General features: G+C 33.2%; 2 protein-coding genes across 5 annotated transcripts; one reads left to right on the forward strand and one right to left on the reverse strand.

Moving 5' to 3' along the window:
* Positions 1-2,935: 2,935 nt before the first annotated feature.
* LOC138329115 (caprin-2-like) lies at positions 2,936-8,999 on the forward strand. The gene is made up of 3 exons (XM_069275865.1): positions 2,936-3,086; positions 5,657-6,132; positions 8,399-8,999. Exons 1-3 carry the CDS (start codon positions 2,980-2,982, stop codon positions 8,812-8,814), a joined length of 999 nt encoding a protein of 332 aa, XP_069131966.1. The 5' UTR covers positions 2,936-2,979; the 3' UTR covers positions 8,815-8,999.
* A 1,147-nt stretch (positions 9,000-10,146) lies between these two features.
* On the reverse strand, positions 10,147-24,104 carry LOC138329116 (uncharacterized). 4 transcript variants are annotated; one of them, XM_069275867.1, is made up of 8 exons: positions 23,961-24,104; positions 23,532-23,665; positions 20,927-21,074; positions 15,570-15,643; positions 14,653-14,793; positions 14,160-14,274; positions 13,522-13,594; positions 10,147-12,905 (listed from the first exon to the last, which is right to left on the reverse strand). In XM_069275867.1, the coding sequence occupies exons 2-8, from the start codon at positions 23,648-23,650 to the stop codon at positions 12,634-12,636; spliced, it is 942 nt and encodes a 313-aa protein (XP_069131968.1). In that variant the 5' UTR covers positions 23,651-23,665; positions 23,961-24,104; the 3' UTR covers positions 10,147-12,633. The 4 variants fall into 4 exon arrangements, with proteins under 4 accessions (XP_069131968.1, XP_069131971.1, XP_069131969.1 ...); XM_069275870.1 differs by lacking the exon at positions 23,532-23,665 and having other exon boundaries at positions 23,961-23,985; XM_069275868.1 differs by lacking the exon at positions 23,961-24,104 and having other exon boundaries at positions 23,532-23,779.
* Between the last annotated feature and the right edge of the window lie 68 nt (positions 24,105-24,172).

The raw sequence follows: 24,172 nt of genomic DNA on the forward strand, positions 1-24,172 counted from the left end.
GAAGAACAATCCATCTATAAGTTAAATAGTACCGTTACCTGACCTAATTTGTATTTTTTTACACAAAACTTGATATGAATAAAATCTATGTGATGGAAACTGGGTATTCACTCAATTTTATCGATAAATATGTTGATGATATTTGTAATTTTATGAATATAATGTAATATTTTTGACTAAATATTTTCCATAGGAATTTTCTCATTTTCATGTGCTTAAGCCCAGTCTCAGGTTGCAGTGTACAGTAGATTTGTAAAATTCGGTATAATATACAGTGCATGCTTTGATTATGTTAACATAGCTATTTAACCTTATATACAACACATACAAAAGTATTTAAGCAATAAACTGCCTTCTTGGAGGATTGATTGTCCTATAAGTCTAAGGAATGCAGAAAAATTGAATAACGATCGTTATCAAACTTTACATTTGTATGCTTGTATCTTAACTTACATATCAATCAATTCTTAAAGTCTCCAGTGAAAATATCACTTATATTTTCACCAGTGAAAATATCACTTATATTTTCACCATAAAACCATCACTGCGAAAAATATAATAAATAGAGGATATGTCTTGTTTTAATAAATACCAGTTATAATTCATCGAGTGAGGTGGAAACTGTTTTGATATATTAAAATCTGTAAAAATATCAGAGTTTCCACCTCATGACATTTACATATTCACTCAAGTTATCGTGTTTACAAGGAACTGTTAACGGACGATGCACAACGCACGACGACGGACAAAAAAATATAGCATTAGGTTATCATCAGGCTACATTCTGAATCCATGTCAGATTGCAGTCAATACGATCACAAGTTTACAAATCAGTTCTAATAGGTAAGGATGGCATGTGATATTAAACTGTATCTTTCTGTCTTCATTTTCAAGCAAGTGACATACATTTTAGTACTATATAGGCATGGATACGATTTAGGAATCATTGGGAATAAAAATACCTAAACTTTGTGAAAGCGGTTTTCATGTTTACCATTGAAATCCTGAAGTACACCACATGTACTATGACGTGTAATAGCTCCATATACACAAACAAAGCTATAACACAGAAATCCACCTTTGCTATGGCCGTCCATCTGTCTCATTGGTTAGATTGGGTATCACCACGCAAATCATTGATCTCCACGATTCCGTAGTTCAAGTACAAAGATGAGGTATAGGGCCGATGGTGCTTAAAATTTGGGGAGTTCCTCAAGAAAAGTATGAGACCGAGAGAAGAAATGAAAAGTAGTTGGATTGTCAGGTACTGCAATAATAAAGAAATATAAGAAGAAATAAGAAAATTTAGCTTAATCTCCTCTATCTCTATGGAAATGAAAAGATTTTCAGAATATACTCATATATGTGTTAAAGGCCCATTACCTTTCCAAAACGGCTTTTAATTTTTAAAATGGGAATGTAAAACGAGATCGATAATTTTGTAGAGTCGCAAAAGTTATTAACTCATCTTTAATACTACACTCATCCTCATCTTATTTAAATTTTAACTTAAATAAATAAAATGTTAATTTTCATAACGCGGGTCGTCTTATGTTTCCCGCCGTCGTCCTAAATACCGCACAGTAGTTGAATATTACTGCGTCAGACGGCAAAACAGCGAAATGAATCTCCACAGTTATCATTATTACGCAGGAAATCTTGCATATGTTTGATGTTGTTACCTCATCTTAGGCCATGGATAGGCATTTTCTTTTGTTATAAGTGTTTTTAAGAAACCTTTAAATTTTGCTTCGGAAAGGTAGTGGGCCTTTAAAGTCACAACCATTATTGTTATCGGTTTTGGATCAACCTTAACAGCAACTACACGTTTTAGGATTGTTTCAGTATCATTCAAGATTGTTTTTAGCTCAATTTCAGTTTTGAACTTGATGTAGTATGTTGGATAAAATTGGTCATATCTAGAAATTGGATGAAAAGATAAGTAGTTTTACTATTGGCCTATCCGACCGGTCATAAACTTCATTTTTATATCCAAGGTGATCATCTGATAGCAATGTTGTGAGAAATAGCTATTTTAGAAAACACGTGATTGCCTCCTGTCGGCCATGTTGTTTTCTGATCAGTTAGAACAAGATTACTTTGGCACCAATAATAAATTATAAAAGGTTTTTTTTATAATGTAACGCGATTTTCCTTCTATCAGGTAAGGTGACTAACCCCGGTAAGAGCTCAGTAATGTACACCACAGACGTATTTTGTATATTCTATGACATTAATATAGTATAGTGTAATCAATACAGACAGTATAATGATATTTCAAATACATCATTGATGTATAAAATTACGTTTATATCTAAATCAAACAAATGATTACATATTTCCTATAGTCTTATTAGACGATACTTGTTGCTGCCATTTCCCGGAATTTCTGGACTGGCCAAATCATGGTTAGCAAATTAACCTTTATAAGCAAAATATCTAACTTCGCCGCACCAGAAAATCTTCACCTTAAAAGAGCACAAAGAAGCCAATAAGGAGTAAAGAATGTAAGCTGAAATTTTCCTGAAACTGGCGTAAATTTCACGTGATTATTTTTATGTAAATATCTTGTGACATTCACATTAAAATTACCTGGAATTCACACTAACTCCTCATGGATTAAAATGAATGTTATTTTAGGTCCAGTGACTTTATGTAAAACTAATCACATTTTAGTTCATACACAGGTGACTTTCACGTGAATATCAATCAAGATATGTTCGGGTAAAATTGACCTGATGGCATTTTGCCTGCATACAATAATGCCGAGATAATACGGTACTACACAATAATATACGGGGATCACAACTCAGCCCAAAAATAGATTCCTGAAAATGTCCTTTTTGGGTAGAAGATTTCACAGAGATGTGAAAACCATTTGGTTCTGCGATCTCTACAGATAACATGCAAGACCTTCTGACATATTCACCTTAAGCAGATAACATCCCGTCACCTCATTCGATCCTGTATTCGTCAGCAATGGCGTTGTTCTGGAAGTTGTTTGTTTTGTATGCGATAGACTACGCCTTATGCGTTAATGCCTCAATAGTTGATCCATCTTCAACACCATGCAGAAATATTGATCCGTGAGTATAATGACAAGTGTTGAATTGAAATTAAACCAATATTTAAAAATCATCCTGGATCACGATTTTACGAAGTCATTGATAAGATAAGCTTGTCGCTTGGTAATCTTCTGCATATTGTACACATGTATTATTCAAATAAGCCGTTTTTCTATCTTCATGGTCAAAAGGACAATTCAGTGAGGTTTATTCTGTTACATAACCACGAAGCAAAATATGACTTAAATGTATTGTTCTATATTCCTTATGAAACATATAACAAGAAACATTGACAGATTTAAATTTCACGACGTTGTTAAGTATTTTAATTGATACCGTTGAAATTTTAAATCGTTGATCAATACGAGTAAGCATGTAACGTCATTGTACCCAAAATGATACCAATACATGTAGATTTCTCTTATATGACATTTATTGCTTGGTGTACTTCACTTTTTTCTGTTTTGTTTTCAAAAAGAGAATACAAACTTTGTTTTGATGCTTTGTTTTTCTTATTACAGTGCTTATTTTTACTGTTAGAACGATTTATATCATGTCTCGAAATTTCTAGTTTTGTCGCATGATGTGTACCCAAATTGATACCCGGCAAGAAAAAATGTATAAAATGGAGAAAAATCAATTCATATAGATTTTTGTGATTTTACTTAAAGGGGACGAAGTTGCGTTTATTATAACAAGTTATACTGAATACAGTTATACATTTTACTGTAAAAATTGTACAAGTGTTTTCACAACAGTACCTGTGCTAATTTGGTACCCCGTCACACCACATAATGACTTGTGTGATATTTCAATGATTTAAATTCAGTTTTCTGTGGCATTCACCTAAGCTTATATAGTTTCAATGTGGTGTATATGTCAAAAGACCACTATCAAATATTTTTAATGATTGTAAAAAAATTCAATGTGAAAAAAAACTACATACATAATTATAAATCAATCAAGTTAGTAAAAATTAAGATGGCAAAATAACGCTATACAAAGAGCAATTTGCATGTGACTAAATAAAAAAAAAAAATGTTTGGCAACTATATTTTATCTATTTCTGTTAAGTGTTAATATCTTAAATTTCATTATTTAAGAAAATTTTCTTTGAGGAGGCCTTACGCTTTGAAAAAACACTATTATAGTACAAATAGTAATTGTCGCACGGCCACATTTCTAGGGATTAACACGTTTCAGACAGAGTTATCAGTTTCAAAGTTATCTTTCAGAGAAAATAACAGAAATAGTTACATAAAACGAAGCGTAATTATCAATAAATGATGCATCTTTGGTATCACCACTGAGAAATGAGGTAAATTTTAACAACACAAATGTTTTAGGTATTTTTTCAATTAGGGTATCAATTTGGGGTACAGTATCAATTTGGGTACAGTATCAATTTGGGTACAATGACGTTACGATGTGTAGGCTGTACCCATACCCTTGCCAAAGTCACACACTTTCAACAAATACAATAATTAACAACTGAAGAGTTGATGAAATTATTTTTAGACAAGAACATGCATCTAACAAGGTAAACACACTACTGTAAGAGCGATATGATTAGTTCTAGACACAAAATTCCTTACTACACTGGCAAGGGCCAGGGTTCGGCATACAAGACATCCGACCACAATGTGTAATGGCGGACAGTAAACTGGTTTGTTTCCGAAATATGTGCATTTTAATATAATCTTAGACTGGATTGTCCCTTTAATGGAGTCCAGTCGTCAGATGATGAAAATTATTATTTAAATATTTGTAAAAATACCATAATACTGCAGACACTTACTTTTTAAAAACGTTAATTTAAAACTAAAACAGTGTTGAAAATCAAAATTGATAAAACATTTTTAGCACATAACTGGATCTTCAAGCCTTGTCATATGGCCATATCATAAGTATCGTAAGACACGTGTTTAATAACACTATTATACTACGTCACATGTAGTTATGATGTCATAATATATATATATACGCCGCATGATTGTCTCAGCTGGACGGAAACGTCAAATCCGAGCCGGATTTCTACTTTTTGGAGACGAATTTAAAAGTTTCACTTATATTTTTATTGATAAAAATTATATGATAAATAGAATCTTTACACTCGTGACTGTGTAATATGAAATTTAAAAAGGCGAGAGGCATTTCAAATTATTGAACTCGTTTTTCATATAACATAGTGACTCATGTCAGATTCTCTATTTTTTTATCTACATAAATTTTATTTATCAATTTTATCAAGTATACTCCACAATCAATCAGACATCTGATATCTATTATGTAAAGAAATTGAATATTATCAAAAATACAAGATATAAACGCATGTCAGATTCAATTCAAGACGATCACTATGAAGTTTCAACTGGCATGTTTGCAAAATAGTTATAGGTACTTATAATACTAAATGATATAATGTGTATAGGTTTTACTCATGGAAGCAAACAGCACCACGAAATAGTATCCAAATAGGCATTCAACTTCGATGGCGCTGGACACTGGATAACAAGTTTCCAGCGAGAGTGTCTTCTAAGTATTTGAAAATTAGATTAATTGAACATTCCTATTTTCGCCACGTTTTGAAGGTCCTGCAAGGAGTATCTACTAGGTAAAGACGATCGCGTGACCGAACTAGAGGCTATAATGTCGAGACACGACGCATTATGGTCGAATGCAGCTCAACGAATATCTCAGTTAGAGAGGGCGGTATCGGAACATAATGTGGTCCCCTCTGAGCGGGACAAGCGAATAGAAGAACTTCAGGAAAAGGTGTCAAAACACGAGGAATCTTTGGTAAAAGCAACGCAGCGGATAACACAGCTAGAACATGCAATTCATAGAAATACTCAGACAAAAAGAAGCACACAGGGTGTAATTACAACGGATTTAGAACATGATGATATTCTAGCAGACGTAGATCCAAGCATACACGTACACGTGGATGGTGATAATGATAACACGCGGCTGTCTGATAGACGTGGATCTGGGGATCACTTTAGAACCAGAAACGGCCCATTGAGTGGAAGGATTAACGAATCAACAGTGGTACATAAACCAGCAGGTATGCTATCTAACATGCTAACGTGAATTGTCTAGCTTCATATTATATGGTAGTGTATTTCTACTACATTTATATAAGGTGATATATTCAAGTACAGACAATTGATACAAAACCTTTTTGACCGCCACTGTCGAAAAGGTTAGATACTGCACATGTACTGATTTTAGCGCAGACAAAGGAAGGATATCACTTTTGGCCAACTGCATATTGTATACTAATCAAAATATCCTTATCAACACAATTAAAGACCTTTATACAATTCAATAATATATTTCAAATAGTAAAGATGAAAAAGTAAAACTTAAATTTGAAAATGAATGAAGAAAATGGGGAAAACTAATCAAGTTATAGTTGCACTTTGTCACACATTTACTATATTAAACTTTTTAAAGTGAACAGTCGGGCAAGGATGGCTAAAGTCGGTAAAAATGGTGTGAATGTATCCAGTATAATTTCTTATGAAATGGAAAAATCAAATCTCTCGTCAAAATCTGTCTGCGTACGAAGAAATTAATTTAAAGTATGGAAATTCTAAAACGTCCTCCCGGCTCACTATGTCCGTGGTTACATTTCCACGCAGCCTCGCTTTCAATGCTTTCAACTTTTCTTTACTCTAATGGTCAGAACTGGGAAACTAAGCAGAACTTGACCGTCATATCAATATGTGAGAACTTTTGGAAGGCCAATGAACGCATTTAGACTGGTTTTCTTTGCCCGACTATTCACTTTAAATCCATATTTATAATTTATTTCACCCCCCCTTCCCCCTTCCCTGCACAAAGCCGAAATTGTATTTTTAAAGATTTTTTTATACAGTAATAATTGTTCCTCTGTCTCCATCCTACCTAGACTTTTCAACTTTTTTTCATTTTCCTTTTTCTTTCTTTATAACTCTATCACTCTTTTCTTTTTCTTCTAATCCTGTCTTTGATTCCTTTCCTTAATATTCAGTGCAATATCATTGGTTTTTCCCCTCACCTCCAAACTCCTAATTTGTATCATTTTTCTCATTATGTACTAGAAATTTAAGCTTCGTATTTGTATGTATGTGAATATATATATATGCATGTGTTAAATATATGAGTGTATGGTTTTTTTAAGTTTGTGTGTATGTGTTTGAGAGTCTATTGGGTGTATTTGTATATTGTACTGAATGAAAATCATGAATAAAAAGATAATTATAAAAAAATATTCTAATTTTCTGGGCTTATGGTAATTTCAGAGGTCAAAGGGTGAAAATTCACATGTTCATTTTTAAGTCCTAATTAATTAAATATTAGAATAGAGATAACATTTTTGTAGTTTTCGCCAGCAAATGTTCGGTTTGGGAAAATCAGTTTAGAAACTGAGGAAAATTTTTAAAAGTAGGTCACAGTATTTGTTGTATTTTAGCTTTAATATTTTTACCTGAAATCTATGATCTTTGAACGATTAAATAGCTTGAGATTGATGGTGTAGTACTGAATGTTGATTTTGACATGACCTGCTTACGATGATTACATCCTAGGGTTAAATTGGCTAGGTAACGTGCATAAATTAGGTCATTTCAACTAATGGTGCCATTTGTCTACTAAGTATCCCCTGTATTCCCAAATGTAAAGCAGAGTTTTAAATTATTTAAGTTTGTTTAATGTGCTACATTAATGTAATTCCAAGCAACACCTTCCTCGAAGGTATGATGTTAGAATTGTACCAGCTGCCCTACTGCATGATCGTAAAAGGCGACTAAATTTGGAATTTTCATTTTTGGTTACCTCGATGAAAATCCTTTAATTCTTCAACCATTTTATACCTTAAGAGTGACATTTGGTGCTTTATTTGGATTTTGCCGTGATCTGCTGTAGATGTTTGAATCTTAGGGTCACATGAGCTAGCTGGGTGACAAGGATGAATAAGTCTGAATAATTTAAAAATCTGCTTTAAACATGGGTAAACAGAAGATGCTTAGTGGACAGCTAATACCATTCACTGACTATGATGTAATCCAAAAGCGCTTAAATTAAACTACCGCCAAAATATGCACATTTACAGTCGTCTTTCAGTTATCAATAAATAATATCGGTTAAAACGTTTAAAAATATAATTTATTAGTTTTAGAGTATAAATATGCCCTTCTCAAGTGTACACCTTCACCCAAAACTTCACACATAGGTAATTTGGGCGAAAGAAAATTTATACAAGTTGTCTTCGAAATCACAAAAAAAAAACATTTAATTAAATGGTGTGATTTAGAATGGGTGTCGTATTAATCATTATGTCGTTTCAGTCCGAGTTAGTCCTGTGGAGTCGGGAGTCGCATTCAGTGCTTCAATGAGTACATCAACAACACTCCTACACGTGAATGAAGCGATTGTTTTTGACAGCGTCATGACAAATGTCGGCGGTGGTTATAACCCTCATGACGGTATATTTATTGTCCCTGAGAGTGGGGTATATGTGTTTACCTGGACAACAGTGTCCATAAGTCAAAGCAATATCAGGACAGAAATACACATTAACGGAGTCGCGGAAAGCTCACTGGGCTCATACGGAGACACAATAAGTAATTATCAGCTTGCAACAGGAATCATTGTAAAATCCGTCATCGTAGGTGACCATGTTTATATAAAAAATAAGTTGGACGGAACCATTGTATCCAACTTTCAAGGTAAATCGACTTTTTCAGGTTGGCGTCTTTTTTAATAAACATTATATTTTTTAAAGACAATTTTTATTGTTATAGTTATATTATACATTAGTATAAAACAAAAACCTCAATCTTCAGTGGAACATCCGCGACCTTTGACCTTTACCAGAAATAACTAGACAAGTGATTGTCATGACTGGTGTTGTGCACATTCCATTTTCCATAAAATTCCCAGGAATTATGCTGAAAATGGAAAGGTGATGGTAACTGAATTTGATACTGATAACATGGTCTTGGACTTTATTTACAAAATCATCCAATCAGTGATTTAGATAATTTGGAACGTCCGAGTGAAAATTTAATTGGGAGAGTGTCATCGAAGTTTGTGAATTTAACCGTGATGTGCTCCTCCGCACAAGTGTTGGAATATAAAGCAGTCAACCTTATTCAACATCCAACCAGGAACCGAACACGCCTATCGAAAAGCATTGTTATACGACGTACAGCGGTTACGTAATATATGCAATGAAGCTTTATTTTAAGATTGGTAATATTATGTGACCAGTCTGGGGGGGGGGGGAAACAATATGGTGACGCAAATGGGCTAGCAATACTGAAGGCTTTGAAGTTTGGCGCCGCTCTCTGTAACTTTCATAGAAAATCTCTGAGATAGGTCAAGGGGTTTTCGCATAGTCCATGAATGGATAACACAACAATGACACTAAACTCACGAACATCAAGGACGGCACTGCCTCATGCAGCGAAGGAAGCCTTAATTAAAGGTATATAGTCTCGTGACTATTGTAAAGTGCAGTATATGCCATCTTGTAACTACGGACCAAGGTAGATCTCAAAACAGCACATATTCATTGCGTTTTTACATGTACAATGATTAGAGGTCAATTGAGCAAAATCCATATAGCTTCATCCTTTGGAAGTGAAGGGATATTATTATCCAAAAAGGACAACTGTCCATTCTCGATGTTAATATTGTGTATTTATAAATACATAAAAGCGGCATTACATTCAGTCTTCATATGTATATTACAGTAAAACTTTGCTATAACGAATCCCGAATAAGTAGTTATAACAGAAATTCGCTATAACGTTTCTGATACTATAAGCTAATTAAAGTCATATGCCGATTGTACCCCGAATCAACGTAGTTGCAACCTAACTAACAAATTTCAGTCGGCAACAATGTCTTCTTCTGCAGATTTTCATTATCAACAATTAATTGTATACTTGTTTGATAGTATTATATTTTATATCAATCAATTCTTTTTTGGCCCCATGTTTCACATTAAAACATGGCTACATCCATCAATTTCAGAAATTCAAAATTCCGAAAAAAATTGTTGCAGAGCAAAAATATTCATAACAAAAGCTACTAAAAATAATTTTATTACATGCTATTATACTTTTCATTTCATTACAACGACATTTTACGTTTTAATTAACTCATTTGAGAAAAATAGAACATTATCACAGATACTATTCAATTCTTATAACAAGAGAAATTTCTCATAATTAATGGATTCATCAACAAGAACAAAACTAAAACATTTATAAATGATATTGAATCTGTTGTTATATAAATCTTTAAAGAGGTGGTCAGCTGCTTTTTACGACATAAAGTAATTAAGACAATATACAGAAGTAGTAATCAACTTCCTACAACCAAAGAACACGTAATACCACTATTTTCTGTATTCACTGTCAAACATCTTCTTGAATGAGTTAAGATATTGCACATTTAATTTAAAATCTTACTTCCGTAACTATGAAATCATGCTCCTGTCACAATAGTAATTTCAAATCTCAAGCTGTTATCTTAAAATTTCGGGTGAACTTCCATAATTGTGTTATAACATCGAATTTTGCAAATAGTATTCCGAAATTTTAAAAATACCTTGAAATAATAACATGAAAATGTGAGAAAAAAATATCAAAGTGCCTTCAATACGCTTCGACACATAACTGAGGCTAATGGAAATATATTTTAAAAGGGAAATTATATACATGTAGTTTAAATTGGTATTTTTAAAGTGTGTTAAAATGAATCTGATACAAGAACAAAATGTAAAATTTAAAATCAACACAAGGAACCAACATCCATGCTTTTGTAAACCTTAAAGTATCCATTATAGGAAACAACATATATAAATATAAACAAACAACTAGTTATACCTAAATACTTTAAATCCTTGTCAGAGGCCAACGAAAACGTATAATCTGACGTGTATATCTCTCAACAAATATGTTAAATTGAAACCAATTACTATAATAGAACTATATCGTAAGGGGCAAACCTACAGAACAACTGAACAATGTTCAATTTACATCATATTAAAAACAGGGCACACTCATAGGTAACTTCATCGTAAATTATCAGTTTAACATAACTACATGAAATATATTGATCACAAAACTAGCCAGTCCAGTGACCTCATAAATATCGATAAACACACGTGTACTAACACTAACTTATTGTGACGTGCCAGGTAATAATGACGTCATAAACAAAATATGACGTAGACTGATTGTCTGTTGACGGAAACGTCAGACAGGGCCTGATTTCGTTACTCTTATTTAGTAATGAAAATAAAAGTTTTGGCAATTTTTGTATGAATATAATAGAATCGTACGCAATATGACTTTTATTAAACTTTTAAATTAATGATATGCTAACGGATCGTCGCATCTCAAATTTTATAACTAGTTTAATAAATATTACAAACAAGTAACCATATATATAGCTAGTTATTTTCACAGTGTTTATATCTCGCTGGTTTCGGCAGATATTGCTAAGGTTGCGAACAGTTAATACGCAAAAATTGCCAATAGGATGAATTTTATATAATTATAATAAAATTACGAAAGTTTTTAAATTGTTAAAACAAAATTTCTCTGTTTTAGTCTAAATTGCGATTTTCATACCAGCAAATATAATTATCTATACAGCACATTTATACCGGAAACAATCACAACGGCAGTGAAATAATAAATTATGTAAAAATGACATTTTCTTAACAAGGCTTAAAACATTCTATCGATTCCAAAATAGGAGACTAAACACATAATTCAAGTGAAAACTAACGATGAAATGCTACTTATTACCTTGCGTCTTACAATTTTACTGGATATAACAACGCCCACACAAATTATGATTTTTGAAAAACTGTAAGAAGTACATGCCAAATAGGTATTTTCTTAAATATTTTGTACTTGTTACAGATAGAGACAATATATTTTTGAAAATCACAAAAAACTATTTGATCTAAGTTGTAACGAGACATTGACAAGACTACAACTTTAATAGAAAAGTATCAAAGGTTGTTCAGTACTGAAGTATCAATGTCATAGCAATCTATACATGATATTCTTTCGTTATTCGATGGACAGAAATTATGAAAAACATTCAAATGGATAGATTAACAGAAGCTTGATTTCACACAAATATATTTAAAACACAACAGATGAATATTTACTTAATTATAAAAGTCATTTTTATACATACAAAGGTATGTATACAAAATATGAAAGACCTAGGATTCATAACGACAATACAATGCTTAATGATTATTGTAACACTTACTGTGTGAAGATTAATTAACATTGTGATTTACTATACAGTCACACATACTGAATAACATGAAATATTCGTGAGTACTTTCTGTCTCGGTTGGGAACTTTTTAATTCCGTGGAAAGATATGATGATATATAAAGCAGTATTTGTTTTTTTATATCTGTGGTCTCATAGCAACCACAGAAACAACGAAACATTTATACAATGAAAAATTGTCATGTTGTATACTTAAATAAACAACCCACTTGGTAAAAAGTTTAATTGAAGTCAGCAGTGAAAGACACTTCATTTGATATCGAGACCCTCAACCTTATCAACACATGACTTGACATCGGGATCTTCTGTGTGCTTATCCTTAACATCTGGGTCCTCTTTGGGTTTGTTCTCAGTATCAGATTTGTTCATGAGAGTTTTGTATTCCTCTAATAGAGCACTTTCCTCGATCGGATCGATCTGGGCGGCAGAATACATAACGTCCGTCCGTATAGTATATTTCTCACCAGCTATCAGTGTAGAGCCCTCGTGTAATATGTCATGTTGAAACACCAAAACCGAACCTATCACAGAAATAAAAGACAAAATTCGAGATCATGTATACAGTTTGTACAGTCGCTTTTTGATGACAATATCTGAATATAACAAGTCGAGAAAGTTTCAAGATATAATGCATTTCAATGAGTGGGTGTCCTTATAGGACGGCTGTGACTCTATGATATCACGAACTAACACATCAGGACAAAACCTTATGAAACATGGTGTATTTTGACACGTACGTATGCCATCACTTTGACCGTTTTGAATAGTGTGTTGATATCGACTAGACGCAAAGTATTTGAAACAAATAAACTTTTTCTAAGAAAACTAATTCAGTGTATTATACGTATTTGTTGTCCGATCGAGTAAACAGAATGCAACTTTTATCATTCATACTTAAAAAAAACCCGCCCGATCAAGAAAATGGTGGAACTTTTAAAGTTTTAGTTTTTCTTTAATTGGGTCAAGATAAATACAGATCAAATTCATATTAATGTAGTACACTGTAAACTGAAAACGATTATGAAAGTTAGCTGCAGGTTTTATCAAGATACATGTATCACAACAGGTTTAAAGGTTCTTGTCTGGACAGACTTATTTTGACCCCCTTGAACGAAATCATCAGACTATATTACTCACCTGTTTTTGGAACAACTGGGCACAGTTCCTTGTCTGGTGCATCCATAAATGTTGTCTCTCCACCCTTAAATCCCTGAACAAATTGAACACATTAATTATTACCGTCGGTGAGTCAGTGTTGAAATTTTAAATATAAAATGAATAGCATTGTTTGCATGTATTCAATGTATTTTAGTAATCATATGTTGGCAATGGAATACATTATGTATATGTAGAGCTTAAAAGTGTTGGTTCCCATGTTGTTCCCCCATTTTTTCGGGTCAAAATTAGATACAGGGTGAAATATTTTAGGAACTTTCTTCGGTTAACCTGAGTAAAGTACAGTTAAACATGCCTTAGCGACCTTCTCCAAGTCCCAACTTTTCACACAATTTGACCTGTGTATAAACGGCACACAATGGCTATAACGACATTGTCTTTATAGTCAGATTTGAACTCTTCATTGTTTGGCAAAATATACATATCCCTTTATATTCATTTCGAACCACAAAAAAATATTTTCAAATAACCTATTTCTTTTTTCTTTTTTGTTTGTTTTATTGTTACATTTAACTTATATAGGCATTATGTATCATATCATACACAGACAATGGTATAGCAACAATGCTTGGGTAAATGCCTCTTTATTATAAGCCTACCTCGTTAAGATAGACCTGGATGGTGATGTAACTCCTCTCCCCGTTTGGGCGCCTGTATTCGCCGTCAAAGTGAGGCTTAAAGTATTGGCCAGGCTGGTAGTACAGTACTCTCAATCTTCAGCAAAAACAAAACCATCTTATTTCATTATACCAACTTATGTTCGTATTCGATTAACTATCGCGTTTTGTGTCCAATTAGAGTTCGTTAATATAACGCACCGTGAAAACGAACCAACCACTATTTTATTAGAGCTTGTTTACTGTCAATCGCGAAATTATATCATCGTGAAAAATGTTTTGCATAAAACGTGAATTTCATTGTAAGTCGTAGCGAAAATAATTTGGTTTTAAGTTTATTTTAAACAAAATTCCTAGTTTTCATTTATTAATAGAGATTGCATAACAAGAAACAACAGAAATTCCAAATTATTTTATATCAGAAATTAAATATAACTTTCATAACAATGAAATTATTCAAACACTAAGGTCTCACCTTTCATTCAGTGCAACAATCTTGCGATGTTTCCACACGGGTGGAAGATAAGGTTTGATCCGATTGAATATATTTCCGGATTCTTCAAAGGTGTCCCAGATACACCGTTCGCTGTTCCGTACATCTGTCATTTTCTTCTGCCTGGACATTAGAGACACAAGGATATCGGTAGTATTGGCCAGAACAGTAAATAGTATATACCAGTATTTCCATTTATTGCAACATCCTTTTAATACATCTACTGACGGAGTAAAACGAAGGGAAGTAAATCTGTACTGACGGAATGAAACGAAGGTTATGATATAAAGAATATCACTGTAAAATAATTATGATGAAAAAAGGGTTGCCTTGAAGTGTAACATTTTTCTTCTCGCTTAATGAAACAAGTGATACAATAGTTTGGAAACAAATTGAAAAACCTCCGATCAGATCATTTATTTAACTTAATAATCATCCCTATATCACATTATTAACATGCAACTTCAACATTTTAAACGTATGTTCCATATATCATTATCAGCCATAGTCAATTACCATAATCTGTCTATATATCGTATAACTGAAACTATCCATATTTGTTGTATTTATTTTGTTATGGCCAGATAGAACCATCGAAGCGGTTATCATCGTGAGATTTTTTTCCGTGGGACATCAATGTATTATATATAGATAGTAGTAGTTGCAAAAATCGATCCATAAAAAAGATAAAGGTGCCTTTTTTATATTTTATATAATCAAATTGCAATACATCAATTCTTTCAAATTTTCTTTGCTTTGTAAAGATTTTTGATTGGCGAATTTAAGTGGCTGGTATATGGTATTTACAGAATACGTGCATTCAACAAATAGATAATGATACACCAAGTGGATGGATACTATATAATGCAAACATGATTGCGTTAAGCGCAGAGACCTACCTTCCAAATCCCACATTCACCAAAGCTTCCTCGTACCCCATCTTCTTAGTGTGTTTGATGAGAGCATCGCATTCCTACAACACACGACACATCGTATACGATAAATCATGTGGTTGATATTCCTCAACCAAATTAACATAGATAAAAAGATAATGTTTATTTCATGATGAAATTTAATGAAACGAGTCACAGACGATTTATTTTGCAAGCAATGTCTACCAAATTAAAAAAAAGCAACGAGATTCATAAAGTATCATCTGAAATTAATCCCAAAGTTAGCAAACGTTAACACATTACTATAGGCCTTTCAACAAAATGTGTAAGACTATACTGAGTAAGATGGTAACAAGCACGGGTTAGAAGGTAATTTCGTATTGTCTCTGTCTATTAACACACTTAAACACATGCGCAGGCATGCACTCGTCGCGACAATTCGATTTATAAATGTATACATGTACAGTAGCCGGGCTACGTCAAGACAGCACCACGTGCTAAATTCAAAGTTTAACGTCACAAAATTTACAAAACCAAGACCTTTTGTCTTTGTTCTATGTGTGTGTGTTTATTAATATTATTATTCTGCGCCCAAAGTTACATACAAATAATCTCCGTAATTGTAAGAGGCATACCAATGATTGCTTCACCATATTGTATATGTATGTTCCATGTTAGCGAAAAGCACGGCAAATTGTACAATTGCAATTTCTGATTTACTAATTTACTGTTTTGACTGTGTATGTGGATAGTAATTGTAGTCATTCTGAAAATGTTGAACGAATGAAAATGCTTTGTTCATCCTGTCACTCTGTTCTTGTTTCTTTGTTTTTCTTTTTTTTTATAAAAAAACAAGTAGGCAAATTAAATATTTTATCAGCAGGGAGTCAAGTATGGCGACCCCCGTCCCCAAAAGTCGGATCATTAATTATATTGGACTCCCTCTCACCATAACAACACTCCTTGAAAGTTCGTACAATTTGTATCAAGGAAAGAACTTATCTATTTCAGAGTAATTGGGGAACTATATTTGACTTCAATAGTGACACATGGAAAAAAATATATTCTCTTCCATTCAAGGTAACTCTCAATACTAAATTTCAATGGTTACAATTTTGAATAAAACATCATATTTTATAGACCAACTCTTTTATTTACAAGATTGGTCTCACAAATAACCCACATTGTACTTTTTGCAATATAGTAAGGAAGACAATTATCCATATTTTATGGGAATGCAAAGAGGTTCAAAATTTTCTGACAAGCTTAGAAGCTTCACTAGGTGTTCTTATTATTCCCTTTGTCGTAAATAAACAAGCAATGATATTTGGACTATTTGAACATCATGAGGTCAATACAACAGAATTGACAATGAAATATTCTTTTTATTTATACACTATATATATACCAGATGCTTACATGGTTAAATGTAACGGTTTTGGTTAATTTGATTCCAATTTACTATAAAGTAAAGAGACCTATTGCTTATGGTAAAAAGAAGTATTATCTCAGAACATTCACTAACGAATGGAAAAAGTGGATAAAACTTGTTGAACTTGCCAAAATTAGGTACTTTCTGATTATTTGTTTTATGGTCGTCATTCTCCTTCTTCTGACAGTCTCGTTCGTTTAGTTAGAAGAGCAACATTTTTTAAGTCAGTAAATTAAAATCATAATTGCGTTTCATCTGGGTCATAATTAATAGTAGCTGCTTTAATTGCGTATCGTTTATAAGTTATAAGATCTAGATCACAACATAGAGCAAAGCTGAATTGGTAACAACAGATCAAGGTCACTACATAGAGCAAAACTGAATTGGTAACAACAGATCAAGGTCACTACATAGAGCAAAACTGAATTGGTAACAACAGATCAAGGTCACAACTTAGAGAAAAACTGAATTGGTAGCAACAGACCAAGGTCACTACATAGAGCAGAGCTGAATTGGTCACTACATAGAGCAAAACTGAATTGGTAACAACAGATCAAGGTCACAACTTAGAGTAAACCTGAATTGGTAGCAACAGACCAAGGTCACTACATAGAGCAAAACTGAATTGGTAGCAACAGATCAAGGTCACTACATAGAGCAAAGCTGAATTGGTAACAACAGATCAAGGTCACTACATAGAGCAAAACTGAATTGGTAGCAACAGATCAAGGTCACTACATAGAGCTAAACTGAATTGGTAGCAACAGATCAAGGTCACTACATAGAGCAAAACTGAATTGGTAACAACAGATCAAGGTCACAACTTAGAGAAAAACTGAATTGGTAGCAACAGACCAAGGTCACTACATAGAGCAGAGCTGAATTGGTAGCAACAGATCAAGGTCACTACATAGAGCAAAGCTGAATTGGTAACAACAGATCAAGGTCACTACATAGAGCAAAACTGAATTGGTAGCAACAGATCAAGGTCACTACATAGAGCAAAACTGAATTGGTAGCAACAGACCAAGGTCACTACATAGAGCAAAGCTGAATTGGTAACAACAGATCAAGGTCACTACATAGAGCTAAACTGAATTGGTAGCAACAGATCAAGGCCACTACATAGAGCAAAACTGAATTGGTAACAACAGATCAAGGTCACAACTTAGAGTAAACCTGAATTGGTAGCAACAGACCAAGGCCACTACATAGAGCAAAACTGAATTGGTAACAACAGATCAAGGTCACAACTTAGAGCAAAGCTGAATTGGTAGCAACAGATCAAGGTCACTACATAGAGCAAAACTGAATTGGTAACAACAGATCAAGGTCACAACTTAGAGAAAAACTGAATTGGTAGCAACAGACCAAGGCCACTACATAGAGCAGAGCTGAATTGGTAGCAACAGATCAAGGTCACTACATAGAGCAAAGCTGAATTGGTAGCAACAGATCAAGGTCACTACATAAAGCAAAGATGAATTGGTAACAACAGATCAAGGTCACAACTTAGAGCAAAGCTGAATTGGTAACAACAGATCAAGGTCACAACTTAGAGCAAAGCTGAATTGGTAGCAACAGATCAAGGTCACTACATAGAGCTAAACTGAATTGGTAGCAACAGATCAAGGTCACTACATAGAGCAAAACTGAATTGGTAACAACAGATCAAGGTCACAACTTAGAGAAAAGCTGAATTGGTAGCAACAGACCAAGGCCACTACATAGAGCAAAGCTGAATTGGTAGCAACAGATCAAGGTCACTACATAGAGCAAAGCTGAATTGGTAACAACAGATCAAGGTCACTACATAGAGCAAAACTGAATTGGTAACAACAGATCAAGGTCACAACTTAGAGCAAAGCTGAATTGGTAACAACAGATCAAGGTCACTACATAGAGCAAAACTGAATTGGTACCAACAGATCAAGGTCACAACTTAGAGCAAAGCTGAATTGGTAACAACAGATCAAGGTCACTACATAGAGCTAAACTGAATTGGTAGCAACAGATCAAGGTCACTACATAGAGCAAAGCTGAATTGGTAACAACAGATCAAGGTCACTACATAGAGCAAAGCTGAATTGGTAGCAACAGACCAAGGCCACTACATAGAGCAGAGCTGAATTGGTAGCAACAGATCAAGGTCACTACATAGAGCAAAGCTGAATTGGTAGCAACAGATCAAGGTCACTACATAGAGCAAAGCTGAATTGGTAGCAACAGATCAAGGTCACTACATAGAGCAAAGCTGAATTGGTAGCAACAGATCAAGGTCACTACATAGAGCAAAGCTGAATTGGTAGCAACAGATCAAGGTCACTACATAAAGCAAAGATGAATTGGTAACAACAGATCAAGGTCACTACATAGAGCAGAGCTTAATTGATTGCAACAGATCAAGGTCACTACATAGAGCAAAGATGAAATGGTAGCAACAGATCAAAGTCACTACATAGAGCAAAACTGAATTGGTAACAACAAGTTAAGATTACAACCTAAAGAAAAGCTATATTTGTTGCAATGAATTGGTAGCAACTGGTTGGTCAGGTATGAATTGATAACAATAGTTGAAATTAGAGGCTGTTGCTAAAGGCAAGACCATAACGGTAATAACAGATGGGAGAAGGCAATGGACTAGACCATTTACGAATTGCTAATTTGATAGCTACAGGTCAAAATAATTGACTAAACCAGTAATTAATTATCGGCAATTAAGGGCTTCAAGACTTGCACAATGCTTACTAAGTAGTAAAGCTAGGTTAGTAAATATTATATATTAATCTGGGTCAAGAACTAATGCTAGGTTAAATTGTCAGCAAGACATAATCTTGTTAATACAATGTAAGTTACAAATCATTTCTTGATATCTTATGTCGTTTTATCTAGAGTCGTATTCTGATTCTATTACTGGATTGATTATTCTGTTGTTCTATGGATATATTTCAATTACTGATCATATGAGATCATGATCCTGATAAGAAAAAATATTTTCGGCAGTGGTTTGTTTTTAATCCCCTATAACTTCCAGATAATTATCTTAATAAATCAGGTAAGTGGTACTAAGCCAATACTATGTAAGTACATCTTCCTTTAGGTGTTTTACTGGGATGGTTTATAATGGAAATTGCAGTAATAATTTTTATCTATAGATACACATACATAATCCTGCATTGTGACATGTAACTTGTTCCTATATTTGAACTTAAGTTAAAAGTTTATAGGCGCTATATATATATATGTTCCAGTAAGATACTATTTCTTTAAATCACTTCAAAAAAGTAAAAACCACAAAAGTTTGATAATGCACAATATGATAATACAGATTCCGGTGAAGAAAAAAAAAGCATTGTAACTTATTACAGTAAGCAAATCTCTGCTAACTCACATTTCATGCTACTTATGTAAACACTATGTAAAAGGAAACCTTCGGGTACTAATGTAAACACTATGTAAAAGGAAAGTTGGGGTATAAAACTGTATTGTGTATGAAAAGATACGGTATATCAGTTGCATGAGTACAATTTCTAATTAGTTTTGTTTAATTGTGATTTAGATTTGTTTCTTTTATTTTTGTTGATGTTCTTTGTTTTAGTGGTGAGCGTGGGGAAGTAGAGGGGAGGAGGGGAGGAGGGAAGTAGGGGAGAATGTCTTTAATGAATAGTTTAAATCCATGAACATGCAAATTTGAAATCACCAGTTATCTTAACTACATATGTGATATCTCCTGACTGTTATTACTATATCCACCTGTATTAAAATTTACTTGTGAAAGAAATAAATTCAAAATCCATACCTTTAAAACTTGATTAGATTAGCAAATGCAAATAAAGTATTATCTATAACAATATTATCATTATATTAGTATACAAATTTCTTATTACAATCCACTTTAAAATGTATACAATGCACAAAAATATATACTTACTTCCTTCGAAAGGACATTGTACAGCATAAAGGCAAGTCTTGAAGAAAAGCATTTTGGAAGTTTCAAATCTTCTTTGATGATTCCATTTGGAGGGTCACCCTTAATTATTGTTTTGGAAGCCATATGTATACCAGCAGGTTCCACAGACCTAAATAAGGGAAAAAATCCACATCCACTGTAAGTACTTATCAAACAAAGTTAAATAGACGAAATAATGAAGTTTAAATGGGCTTTACATACAACAGATATACAATTTATGTGATGAAAGAAAAATAAAAGGTAAAATTCTTTTCAAAATGAACATAAATAAATACAGGTATCTGTATCTTGTTTAGTTTTTATTTCAAAAAAATGTATTATGTGCTGATAGAATTTTTTTTTTTAAATATTTAGTGTTGTAACTATACATACATGCATCAAAGATCCCTATCGAACTTACTTTTAGTGTCATCAAAAGTCCATAAATGTATAATATAACATGTTTTGACATCAATGTTAACTGAATAAACTTTAGAGATTAATGATTGAATCTAAATTTTGAACATGCAGGCTGTTACTTTAATTTTCTCATTTCAAAATTAAAATTTGAGCCAAAATTCAACAAGAAATCCGAATTCCTGACGGTACACGAGACCCTTATACCACCACCGTAATTATTTTTGTCAGTTGGGTGACAAATTTTCAATTTGGAGGAAATGGAAAGGAAATGAGAAAACGTAGCAGCCAGATCAGGGTTCAAAACCAGGACCTCTAGATCTGAACACTAGCCATCCCTTACCTACAATTTATGCATTTTTGTTTTCGACTTTTTCACATTTTTTACACATTTTTTACACAGATGAGTAATTTGTAGGTAGGGGAATGGCAGTTACCAATCGAGCTGCCTGACCACTGATGGTTGACCAGCTTCAATCTGGACTCTAAATGGGTACAATGTTTTACATTAAATAGAATGAAGATGCCTAGTATTCTGTAATATCTGAAGAGAAACTGTAGTGCCCCCACACCACATTGGTGCATATTAAAAACTGCTCCTCTATACACAGTATAGCCAAATGTACATGTACAACATTGTAGAATAAGTTGGTTTCGAGAAATCAAAAATGATGTCGGGAAAGTACAATTATGTACAACTTACTGTTCAAAGATTCATCCCTCTTTATGGTGATTGTAACGGTGACCGCCTTATATCCCTACGACCCAATAGTCCGAAGGCCCGTTATTCCAAAGGCCCATTAGTCCTAAGGTCCGTTAGTCCGAAGGCCCAATAGTTCAAAGGCCCGATAGTCCGAAAACAGATAATATAACTGGAATTTATATGCGAACAGTACTGTACCCGAAATGATACAAACGTTTCTACAGTTTTCGATGCAAAAAATTTGTTGTGCTAAGGTAAACTATAACGAAAAAATGTAATAAACAACGAAAATGTTGCGATTTTAAAAAAGAGTATAATCTTGAAATACTTAAACGTATCAAAGAGTATTTGCATTCTATATGTACAACGCAACCTGTGTGACATCTAAATATCATTATGCGACTATTTCTATCAATAAGGGTAGAATAAACAAGTCAAAGAAAGGGGAAGGAAACGCAAAAATAAGTCATTAAATACATGTATATATTGTACAATATAATGACGTTTACAGGTATAATAAAGATCATTTTTTGGTAAAAAAAGGAGAAACGTTAATCATAATGCAATCAAATTACATTGTACATAAGGCCTACAATCGGACATCTTAAAGCTTGTATGCTTGTAACATAATTCATAGAACGTATGTTTGAGAGATATCTTATCAAATATAACATATTTCAAACTTTTTTTTATTATCATTTTTTATTTTGATTTTTTTTTTATAGAAAATTTTCCATAGAAATTGTCAGATCAGCAGTGCAGAAAAATGTTTTCTGAAAATACAACAGTACGTTTAATTATATCAACTACTAGTATATAACTTGCAATATTTACTAATTTTCGGACTAACGGGCCTTCGGACTATTGGGCCTTCGGACTAACGGGCCTTCGGACTATTGGACCATCGGACTAACGGGCCTTCGGACTTTTAGACCGTAGAGATATAAGGGTGTCACCATTGTAACATTACAATTATATATATATAATCATGTCAAAACAGAATGTCACAATCACTGGAAGGTGGGACTAATAAATGGAAAATCTTGTGTACATGTACCCATGTTGTTTTAATGGTATGCGGGACAGTTGCAGGATAAATAATAAATATGCATGTACGCATACATTTACAACATTGTAACTTATATAATGTACATCTTATACTCTATTGATTGAGCAACATGTTAAATTTGAAAGCAGCAACTCTTACACATATGATACATTTATATACACCATACCTTACAAGAAAAATAAACTGTACAGTATAAAACATTAATACTGTAGCGGGATTGGACTAGGTTGATAATAGCTCAGTGGTAGAGCATTCGGCTAGCGTTCAGAAGTACTAGGTTTGGATCCCGGTCTAGTCGTTACATTTTCTCCTCTCCTGTTACAATACTGTATTCACATACATGTCATTAATCCTCAGTAAAATATTGACATCAGTATAGATCTACACTTTGTACTTACTTATTTACTGGATGTGGATGAGAAAATAATGAAGATAAACCAAATCCTAGGAGTGTTGGTTCAGGAAGAGTTTCTAGTGGTAAACAGCTGGCTATCACCGTGATTCTGTAATTAGTCATTCGCGATTCCGCTTCCTATTTATACAGGGAACAAATGACACCATTTCTAAAAATATCCATTCCTAAATAGATACATATATATTTAGATTTCTACATGTTATGAAAATGACTAATCAAATAATTTAAAATCCCCCTTAATACGCACTATAACATATCGTTTCCATTAATTAATGCCTATAGATATGTGATATCAGGACCGATCCTATGGATCGTATTTATGTACAAACGTCAAAAGATGTTAATGCTACCACTTCCGGTTTAATATAATTCTTATAGCCAGTGAAAAATGGTTTTCCGATTTGATATTTACCTTGATAGCGTTTGTCAATTGGCACTGAATATGCCATTTTATAACTGAATATCAGTAGAACACACTGGCAATATAATGAAACGTAATTAATCACATGATTAATTGAAAAGAGAAAGTGAAAGTAGGATTTATTTCGGAAATTTTAAAGAGATTCCGAATGAAGATATTGGCTGTTCTAAGAATTGGCAATATATATTTAAACGTTGTAGTAA

This window comes from Argopecten irradians, chromosome 8 (genome assembly GCF_041381155.1).
Source record: "Argopecten irradians isolate NY chromosome 8, Ai_NY, whole genome shotgun sequence".
Taxonomy (NCBI): Eukaryota; Metazoa; Mollusca; class Bivalvia; order Pectinida; family Pectinidae; genus Argopecten; species Argopecten irradians.